The sequence below is a fragment of the Theobroma umbraticum genome, unplaced genomic scaffold (assembly GCF_002168275.2).
Source record: "Theobroma umbraticum cultivar Fairchild unplaced genomic scaffold, ASM216827v3 scaffold_34.0, whole genome shotgun sequence".
Taxonomy (NCBI): Eukaryota; Viridiplantae; Streptophyta; class Magnoliopsida; order Malvales; family Malvaceae; genus Theobroma; species Theobroma umbraticum.
In genome coordinates this window covers 135,552-146,349 of record NW_018397275.1, presented here as the reverse complement: position 1 = coordinate 146,349, position 10,798 = coordinate 135,552, and the positions used below count along the sequence as shown (strand labels likewise).

The 10,798-nt window shown below is 35.1% G+C and overlaps 1 protein-coding gene across 2 annotated transcripts in view; it reads left to right on the top strand.

The window, feature by feature from the left end:
* The window catches only part of GC5 (golgin Putative 5), a 10,928-nt gene extending 2,386 nt beyond the window's left edge, over positions 1–8,542 (top strand). For both annotated transcript variants that reach the window (XM_021442936.2, XM_021442937.1), the window contains exons 3-20: positions 1–147; positions 755–826; positions 1,984–2,058; positions 3,617–3,731; positions 4,238–4,299; positions 4,407–4,454; positions 5,205–5,489; positions 5,577–5,636; positions 5,745–5,828; positions 5,936–6,001; positions 6,100–6,198; positions 6,280–6,498; positions 6,840–6,954; positions 7,026–7,246; positions 7,390–7,449; positions 7,563–7,676; positions 8,001–8,075; positions 8,193–8,542. The exon at positions 1–147 is cut by the window's left edge and continues 797 nt beyond it. In XM_021442936.2, coding sequence (XP_021298611.1) covers positions 1–147; positions 755–826; positions 1,984–2,058; positions 3,617–3,731; positions 4,238–4,299; positions 4,407–4,454; positions 5,205–5,489; positions 5,577–5,636; positions 5,745–5,828; positions 5,936–6,001; positions 6,100–6,198; positions 6,280–6,498; positions 6,840–6,954; positions 7,026–7,246; positions 7,390–7,449; positions 7,563–7,676; positions 8,001–8,075; positions 8,193–8,222 — 1,947 coding nt within the window. In that variant the 3' untranslated portion in view covers positions 8,223–8,542. The remainder of the gene's footprint in view (positions 148–754; positions 827–1,983; positions 2,059–3,616; positions 3,732–4,237; positions 4,300–4,406; positions 4,455–5,204; positions 5,490–5,576; positions 5,637–5,744; positions 5,829–5,935; positions 6,002–6,099; positions 6,199–6,279; positions 6,499–6,839; positions 6,955–7,025; positions 7,247–7,389; positions 7,450–7,562; positions 7,677–8,000; positions 8,076–8,192) is intronic.
* Positions 8,543–10,798: the final 2,256 nt, after the last annotated feature.

Sequence of the window (10,798 nt, the reverse complement as noted above, 5' to 3'; positions counted from 1 at the left end):
AGTGAGACTGATGCTAAAGAAGAGCAATGCTTGAGCTCTGCAACTACCATGTCTGACTCAGCAGATTCTATGCATGAATTGGAGAAGGTGAAGATGGAAATGAAAATGATGGAATCTGCATTGCAAGGTGCTGCAAGGCAAGCTCAGGTACTTCACATGGTCTATTGTTTTATATAGGAAGCATGCGTGTATGAAATTGACTTGATACATGGTTGCTGTTCTTTCAGAAGTTCATTGATGGCCTGTTAATTTTGGATGAAGCTTATGAGCATCTTTCCTTCCCTTATTCTTTCTGTCATTTGCATCACTTCTCTATATTGACTAAAAGGAAGTTATGTATGTTAGATCCTTTATAATACTTCATAACATCAGAAAGCTTGTTTCTTTAATTCATTCCTTTCTTTTCAAGAGAGAAGGGGGGAAAAGGGGAGGGTGTGGTCCTCATGCTAGTGTGTATTTCATTCTCTGCAAGGGTGATCTTCTGATATTAAACCTTAGTCTTCAGCTTTTACCTTCTGTAACAATATGTCCTTACAACTAAAATTAAACAGGGAACGTTTATATGTCATACTTCTCTCTCTTTTTTTTTTGGTTATAAATTTTCCTTTCCTTTCTCTTCCGTGCATCTGCTGAGGATACCTTATGCTACATTTATCTGAGCGAGAGGGCACTAAAAAAAAAAAAATCCTGTTTTATTATCCATTTTGGTTGAAGTTTTATGGTTATTTGCAATTTCAATTTGTTATCTTTTCAGGCAAAAGCTGATGAAATTGCAAAGCTGATGAATGAGAATGAGCAACTTAAAGCTGTAATTGAGGATTTGAAGGTATGTATGGGCATTTTTCTTCCCCTAGAAATTTTAACATTGTTTGGCTTTGTCTCTGTGCTAGTGACACTTAAATGTGTTTTATTCTTCTCTCTGTTGATTATCAGTACTTTGTGAGTGCATTAACCTTTTCAACAGACGTGAACATTTAAATAGAGATTAAAAAGAATGAACGACAGCATTTCTTTTTCAAAATCCAAGTTATCAATTCGAAGATTCATCCTGAAGGCTGTTAATATAATAACAATAGCCGTGTGCCATGGCTGATGTATGATGATAGATTGATGCATAGATGGAGATCTGATCTTCATTTTTCATTTCTGTACATTTTTTATACGATCTATTAGTGTATTAAGAAAGGCTTCTTATCATATATGTTTTACTGTTGCTGATCAAACTCTTTTTTGTTCTGCATATGTGTTTTCACTCCATGTATAAAACTTAATCTAACCTAATACACCTTAGAATCATCAATTGGTAAATGTGTCTTTAAATTGGATATCTTAGAGATGAAATATGGTTGAATCTCTCATGTGAAGAAATTTTTTATCATATATTATTCTGTCTGTTGTTCATCTTAGAATTGAGACATCCCCAGTAGTGGAGTTCTGTTCCTCTCGAGTAAATTTTGTATGAGGCTTCTGATTTTTGCTGTAGAACACTGGTTTGTACGGATTCTGAATGTGTGGTCTCTGAGCAGTTAGAATTCTGTTTATGCAAACCATTCGCAATGACGGCGACAGTTATTGTCTTTGATTTTTATTTATAGCTCAACTTTCTTGGAGAAGTTGGTAACAGCATTGTGGGTTGGTTCAGTTCCTTGTTGAATTAATCTAATGATGTAAAAAGTACTAATTTGTTTAAATGAGAAACACTTATATGTAGCATTCAAATTGTTAAACCTTTATCTTAATTGTTATAACATTGTCATTTGTTTCTAGTTCTTCTAATTTTCTTTTTTTGTTTTTAAAGTACAAGTCAATCACTTTCGACCACATTCTATTCCCTTTTTCTGCTGCTTCTAGTTTAATCTTTCAACAGTTGAAGACATGAGTGATAATTTCTAAATTAGATGATTAGAAATATACTCCAATGTGTCTCTCCTAATAAAAATATAAAATGTAATTGCAAGTTAACAGCTGAAAATTGTGAAACAGAGAAAATCCAATGAAGCTGAAATTGAGTCTTTGCGAGAGGAATACCATCAAAGAGTTGCAACTCTTGAAAGAAAGGTATGTACAAAAAATCCCTCTCCTCCATTACTTTTTACTTCTTTCTCTATTAATTTTCTGTTTATATTTATGCTTGAGATATTTCCATTGAGAATTGTTAGGACTTTTAGCCAAGAAGTAAATTTTTGTTGAAATTTTGAAGGGTTGATTATGTACCTTGTTGTTCCTCAATTGGTGGGCAGAATGACCCTGTTACCAATATAGCATATTCTTGTGTATGTACGACAGCATACTAGGCATTGCACTGCACAGGAAGCATTAGCCCTATTCCATTCCATTACCCCAAGCCCCCATGAGGTTTGAATCCAGGACCTCTGAGTTGAAAGTCCCAGCAACTTATTTTTGGGATGTCCCCATCAGGACTGAATACCATATCTTTAAATGCTATGCGTGCTTTTAATGATCTAGCATGCCAGCTTGCCTTAGCATGCGTCAGGCAAGCTCTTCAAAAGTTTATATATTCTAACTTTTTTATTAAGTTCATTGTACATTATATATTCAATGTCTATCAATATATGGACCTTGCACTCAATTATCAGCTTTCATGCTCTTTTTTAAGTGCATTGAGTGGTCACAATCGATTGAAGAAGGCAAGTATCATATAAGTTGGAAATTTTGAGTATCTAGTAAAATTGATTGCATAAAGGCTATCACCATTTTCCATAGTTAGTAATTACAGTTATTTCATCATTCAACATACAAGGTATTGCAACTAGTTCTGAATCAAGGTTTAGTTAGTTTGAGCTTTATCGTTTTGCATTCCATGGAGGTAATTGATAATTTTTTGTTGCAGTGCATTTCTGATGTAAAAGAAAAAGAAAAAGAGTATATAACCGAGTTCAATTCAAGTGCTTATGGAAATCTGTTATTAACGTTTAGTAGTGTCTTTAGCCTCAGTTACTATGTTAAAAAATTTATAATTTTATTTTGTGGAATAGGTTAACAGTTAAGACTTGCACTTTAATTGTCGCAATATCTTGAGTCAAAAGGAAAAGTATTGTCTGTCATGTTTTAGACATCTCTTACATAGTGTATTGGGTTAAATGCATTATTGACTACATGTACAAGATTAAATACAATGGGAGGCCATATCATGGACTGATCTCAAGTTTCTAGCAATGCGTTTTCTTGCTATTTCTCATTCTCATAACAGCATCAATGATCAGGTGATATAATGCTTAAAGTATCTTATGTATAACAGTATAGTCATCTTTCTCAATGACAAAAATGAAATTCTGCCCTTGTCAAAAGTTGCCTTCCAATGATATTTTTGCATTTTTCTTTCTAATTGCCTTGCAATTTTTTTTATTACCAATCAAGAAGTTTCTTCATGAGATTTGTTGCATTTAGGGTAGTTTTAAAAAGGTGCTAAATGGCATATGTAGTCTGCCCCTTTTAGTTGTAATTAATATTTAGTTGAAATGGTGTGAATGCATTTCTATGCTTTCATAGAAGATCATGATAAGTGGACAGATTTTCTGGGAAAACGTTGTGTCTTTTTTCCCTCAAATTTAATATTTTTTTATCTTTAGTTGTCTCTCGGCGTGTGTTTTTCCAGGTTTATGCTCTTACTAAGGAAAGGGATACACTTCGGAGAGAGCAGAATAAAAAAAGTGATGCTGCAGCTCTTTTGAAGGAAAAAGATGAAATAATTAATCAAGTGATGGCTGAAGGTAGAGTTATGAAAACTCCTGTTTACATTTGATGCAATGTTCTGTCATTCTTTTTTGTCCAAAATTATATTATTTTCTTATCTTAGATTGTTGTTACTTGTTGGATAGTCGTCATGTCAAATCTTTATAATGGGGCTTGTGTAAAAAGGGTATTATGGATAATATATGGACATGCTTCATTGTTAAGAAATAATATGAGTTGGATTATCAGGCAACAAAGTTGAAAGCAGGTATAGGTTGTATATATAGAGAATTCTACAAAGAAAATGGTTAAATTTCTCCATATATATCACCAAGTCCTTGCTCACCTAACCTTAGAATTGAACTCTAATCTAGGGAGGCTTCTAGAATTTACCAAAAATGGGATTTTAGTGTAAAAGGAGTACTCTTTGGTGCATCTACTTGAGTTTGTGGGTGAGATTTAGTTGGTTAGATGATTCTTGAGAAAATATAATACCCTTGTTTGTTATGCATTCTTATCGCAAGATATTTGCTTATCCTCTCAGGTGAAGAGCTTTCAAAGAAGCAGGCTGCTCAAGAAGCTCAAATTAGGAGATTAAGGGCTCAGGTATGATAACAGGTTTGATGGTTCTTGGATTTTTCTGGTAAATATTCTTTGTTCTTTATTTCTCTTCCCTTTCTTACCTTTTTTTCCTTGTATTTTTGTGATACTAGATTAGAGAGCTCGAAGAGGAGAAGAAAGGCCTGACAACAAAGCTTCAGGCAAGTGCATGTCTTAAAATTGGAATTTAGTTGGTTAATTAGCTTTTCTTCCTCCTGTCATTGTAGAATTCAAGATATTATGAGCTGTATTCTTGCCTCGTTCAATTTCTAACCTCCCTTGAGCAAAACAATTTCGTCGAGGTTAATGGATTTTGACATGGTACACAAGGCTTAAATATGATTTACTTATATCATATAGTTTTATTCAATATAGTTGTGAAACACTGCTTGTTATAGATATTTTGTTTGGTATTCTGTATTCACACTTTGTTCATTAGGATGCTTGGTTTCATACTTGGTATTTTTTGGTTCAATAGGCAGAATGTCATAGAACTACCAAATGCTGTTAATTTATAAAATCTTTTGTTCTGTAAAGTTAGCCTTACACTTGGATTCTCATACCATTGATGCTGTTTATTCACCTAACAAAACTTTAAAAAGAATAAGAAACACTGCTTGTTATTTTTAATGTTCATTATTACTTTCTTCATTTTTTTGAAACTGATGTAAACAAATTGTACTCAATTCCATAAGACCTGAGACGAAGTGGAAATTCCCTGAGTTCCACTCCTAGGGCATATTTTACTCTTGACCTTCTACAATATACCATGTTTTTTTTTAGCATATTTTTGTCAAAGAATTGCTTGAACTGCATAAAAGGATTTCTGTCCTTAACAAATGCATTCCTGTTACAAATTAAACTTTTCTTTCCACTTGTTTATCATGCATGCCCCTTGTTCTTGCTTTTAGGTCGAAGAGAACAAAGTAGAGAGCATCAAGAAGGACAAGACAGCTACAGAGAAGTTGCTGCAAGAAACAATTGAAAAACACCAAGCAGAGCTTGCAGCTCAAAAAGAATTCTATACAAATGCTCTAAATGCAGCGAAGGAGGCTGAAGCACTGGCAGAGGCACGTGCCAACAATGAAGCCAGAACTGAATTGGAGAGTCGATTAAGAGAGGCTGAAGAACGTGAAGCCATGCTAGTACAGACACTTGAAGAATTAAGGCAAACCTTAAGCAGAAAGGAGCAACAGGTTTTTTCTTGTTTAAATCAATATTTCAGATTTGATAATGCTAAGTGATGAGAAATATGATGTTATTGTTGTTTTCTGATTATGTAGGCAGTTTTTAGAGAAGACATGCTTCGCAGGGACATTGAAGATATGCAAAAACGTTATCAAGTGCGCTGAGCATCTGCTGACTATATAGATATTAAAACCTTTCCTTAATACATTTTCTTTCAGAAATTTGTTTCAAGCAGTTCATAGCTCTATCTTGTTGTTTTCTAGGCTAGTGAGCGTCGGTGTGAGGAGTTGATTACTCAAGTTCCAGAGTCTACTAGACCTCTTCTAAGGCAGATTGAAGCCATGCAGGTGAAATATGTTTTTCTGATGCATTCTTAACAAACGTCAAGGACTATTGGTCCTTATATTGATGTTAAATGTGTTTGTATACTGATTCTTTGCTCTAATGTCAATAGGAAACAACTTCCAAAAGAGCAGAAGCTTGGGCTGCTGTGGAGAGATCTCTAAACTCTCGTCTTCAGGTGTCTAGAATGTTATTGCATGTTATGATATCACATGGTGAAGTTTATACATAGTCCTAACTTTTTCTTAATATTTATTTATTCTATTGAATCTACAGGAAGCAGAGGCCAAAGCTGCAGCTGCGGAAGAGAGAGAGCGATCTGTGAATGAACGCTTATCTCAAACCTTATCACGAATTAATGTTCTTGAAGCTCAGGTTCTACTTCTGTGGCTGATTTATTTTCATGTGGAAACATTTCTACTTATCAGCTTAAACATTTGCTTTGCTTTGCTTCAGATTTCATGTCTTAGAGCAGAACAAACGCAGCTAAGCAAGTCCATTGAGAAAGAGAGACAGAGAGCTGCTGAGAATAGACAGGAATACCTAGCAGCAAAGGAGGAAGCTGATACTCAAGAAGGTCGGGCAAACCAGCTTGAAGAAGAAATTAGGGAACTAAGACGGAAACATAAGCAAGAGTTACATGATGCACTTGTGCACCGGGAACTTCTACAGCAGGTTGTGCTTTTGATTCATAGTTAGCTGAAACTTATGTTAATTTCTTTGTTTGTATTTGATCAACTGGGACATCTCCCTTTCTTTTGTCTGTAGCTTCTAAGGGAGCTCTCTTTAATTGAATGACCTTGCTTGAATTTTTTTTTCTTGAACTTTGATGGTAAGAAAGAAGGCTATCTTGTATTCTTGACATGATTGCATATTCTAAAAGTTTCATATGTAGTTTATATTAGATGAGGCATTGCTTGAGTGTTTTTTGTGCCTATACAACCCATTTAACCTGTTAGTTCTTAGATTTGATCTTATGGTTCAGTTTACAGAAGGAAGCTTTTGGTTTGTGACAGGAAGTGGAAAGGGAGAAAGCTGCTCGGTTAGACTTAGAAAGGACAGCACGGGTACATTCTGTGGCTGTATCTGAGCAAGCTTCAATATCAAGGCATAATTCTGCTTTGGAGAATGGTATGATGCTTCGAATTATGATGTAGTTGATCTTTGTGATCTTCTTTACTTATTGTGTGATGGTGGTGCAGGCAGCTTGTCCCGGAAACTCTCTACTGCTAGCAGCATGGGAAGCATGGAGGAAAGCTATTTTCTACAAGCATCTTTGGACTCATCTGATGGTTTCACCGAAAAGAGAAATATTGGAGAGGCAACATTAAGTCCACTCTACATGAAGAGCATGACACCTAGTGCTTTTGAGTCTGCCCTTCGTCAAAAGGAGGGTGAACTTGCATCATACATGTCTCGTTTGGTATGAATTATTCTTTGTGCTCTTGAATTAAACTATATTTATCACTACATGTTTTCAACCAGTGTGCTGTACTGGACATTTCCTGATTTGAGTTAATGTGTAAATAGCTAATATTAACTAACTTTGTTTGTTGTTCACTTCAGACTTCAATGGAGTCTATCCGTGACTCTTTAGCTGAGGAGTTAGTCGAAATGACTGCACAGGTGAGTTTTCCATCTGCTGCCTAGTTAAAGTGAGTGAGGTTTTACTTATCAATATTCTAGTCTGTAGTTTTCTCAAATCATTGCCCTTAAACATTTTTTTACAATGGCTGCAGTGCGAAAAGTTGAAGGCGGAGGCTGCCATGCTGCCTGGAATCCGCGCAGAGCTAGAAGCCTTGAGGCGAAGACACTCTGCTGCTCTGGAACTAATGGGTGAACGTGATGAGGAGGTACATGCCCTTTTAAATTTGTATTCTCTCCAATTGCTAGCAAACAAAATTTTGCATTCAAGGATGTATCATGAGGCCTACCGATATAATTTTGATGTAGGGTATCAGTAGATCATTAAGCAGGGAGACTACATGAGCTTAGCTTAACTAAATATTATGATGAAAATGAATGTTCATAAGCAATCCATTTTTGAGTATCATGTCTCATTGAGTGTTTGGATTTCTGACTCAGTCTGGCTTTCCAATAGTAAAATGAGAAGAAACATGGTATGATACTGTTGTTGCACTTTATGTTCTTACGTTTAAGTGGTTGCATCTATCCAGCTGGAGGAACTCCGCGCTGATATTGTAGACTTGAAGGAAATGTACAGAGAACAAGTAAACTTGCTTGTGAATAAGGTAATTTGTTTTTCTTAAAGGTCTTATTTCATTGTTTTTGTTTGTTGCTTATCTATATTTATTGTAAGTAGTAGTAGTATTATTAATTTTGCTGATGCGACATCTGTGTTTGAACAGATCCAAATAATGAGTTCTTCGAATGGGTAATGCCTTGTAAGCAAAATTTTGGTTGGGTGGTAATTCCGAGGCATGATGTGCATGATATAGTTATAGTAGATCCAGTTAATGCAATCATGATTCAAAAATTTTTGTTCTTTATACTCACTAGTTCAAGGTTGTGCTTTGTGCAAGCGTTTGGTTCATAAAGTATTCAGGGAGCATGGCTTTGTCAAACTCAAATATATTTTTATTTTATTTTATTTTATAGTTTGTTGTATAGAACAAATTTTAATGTGAGAAATCTGTTTTCCTTTTTTAAATATATAAAAGTATGTAATAAAAAGGGGACATTATTTTATGCCATAAAATGATGGGCCTAGAGTATGTTGCATCACGTTTATATTACATGAGGAGAAAGTAATGTGACTTTTCCATGTCACGGGGACGTAAAATTAAGTACTCTTCCGATTCGTTTCACTTTGGGTATATATTTTGAAATCCAAACCTTACTTGATTAATAAATTATTTTATGAATAAATAATATTTTATTTATTTTTTAAAATATATTTGAAAATATAAAAAATATTTTATTATTTTGATAATAAAATAATAGTTTTATGTGCAAGTTAATTCGAGCTCACGACAACCTGAAAAGGAATGCTTAGTAGACTCAACCAGACCTATGGGCATCTCTTGCCATGCAAGTGTATTAAATTGTTAAATTAACAATTTGATACATAAAAGTAGTTTTGAAAATTAATAATATATTTTTAATTTAATAAAATATTTATATATCAAACATTTTAATGTTATTTTTTTAAAAAAATTAATCAGTATATTTATGTATATATATATTTATTAAAACTTGTAATGCTTTTATCTCAACAATGATATTTCATTGAAATTATAAAGTGTTAAATTATTTTTCAACAAACACATTCCATATAAATCATGAAATAGTAAAAATGTAACAAACGACGACTGTGGCTCGTTTGCAGGTCAGAATATCGGTCTCCATGTTTGGGGTCTTGGTCTCATGTTTATTATGGCCAGAATTAATAAGGATTTAAAGGCTATCAGCACCCGTCCTTGTCATACACGAGGCCGGGCGGGCTTCTTCCCTAGCAAACTGCCTTTAACGTTTACACATTCATATGCTAAGGGATGCGCGCATGGCCATGGGCAACTTTCGAGTGAGGGTTGATTTTTTGAATAAAAGTTTGATTTTCCTAAGTGTAACAGGAAAAAGGAAATGGAAAAGGGGAGCTTACGTCCATGAAGCACTAACTCCACCTTCGGGTGTACCTCGACTAGACTGGCTTGTTAGAAAGATTTTATTGGTAGTGATTGATTTTGGGGTGTTTTCTGGGCTCTACCATGCAAAGCATGCCTTGCCACTATACCTTTGGTATCATTATCTTGCTCCATCTGGATCAAACATGTGTTTCCGAATTCTAATCTGTCTATAAATACACAACCAAAGTCCATAATTTCATGAGATCAGAATGCAGACCATTTGATAAGAGGTCAGTTCCTGGATAGTGCCTGTAACCACATCAATCATGTTCATCTTAGAAGGTGTGGAAAGAGTTTTTCATTTTTCTGCAAAAGCTAGGTTTGTATATATCGACTCCACTCATTGTCTTAAATCTCCCCTTGCTCCAAACATTTATGGCCCATAATTATGTTATTAGGACAGATTACATCTTAGCAACAAAAGGGAGAGAAATAAAGTTGACACCAAAGATTAAAAAGGAGGGAGGAATAAAAGAGAAAAAGGAAAATGCCAAATAGATTTTATTAGGTCCGAGTCAACATTCCAAAATGTTTCAGATATTCTCTTTGGGTTATGAAGCTTTTATAATTCTTGGTGAATCCTGGAAGGTCTGATGCATGGGAATATGTTCAAAGGCATAACATGTACTTTAGACATGAGAAAATTGATCCAATTCTCTAAGGTATTGGTAGGTGACATGTGACTGCGTAGAAGTAAATAACTTTTCTCCTCTGCTTCTTTAATTTGCCGCCGAAATATAAAATGGTTAGCAATGGATCAGTGAAAGTTTCATCACCACTTTACAACCAAACGGGTAACTTTGAGTTTGAGGCCAAGACAAGATTAGGAGATGCCCCCCCCCAGTCCCACTCGCCTCCTCCTCTTGTGCAAAGTTGTTGCATGAGAAAAGAGATTTACCAACAAGGCATTACCTTGATAATGGAAAAACGCCATGTGAGGATGAGGTGAAACGATCAGAATTCCCACCACACTGACTTGATTTTGACACACCAACTGTGCCCCAATTTTCTAATTCGTTGCTAAACAAAAGATAAATCCCATACCTTTCAACGTGTCCAACAATGAAAACGGTTAGAGACAGGAGACGTCTGCCACCGCAAAAACCACCACAACTTCCCTCTCTTGTTCGTCTCCCAGCTTCCAACAGCATAATTAAAATAAAATTAAAAAAAAAACTAATGAAAGTCATAAGCACCAGCCGCGCACGGTAGCATGAACCGCTGGTTGGTTGTTTTTCCCCCTTCCCCAAAAAACGGTTTCGAAATCCTCGCTTGGATTTCCTTGTCTTCAGTTGAAAGCTGACGATTGCGAATACCGACGCTTTTCC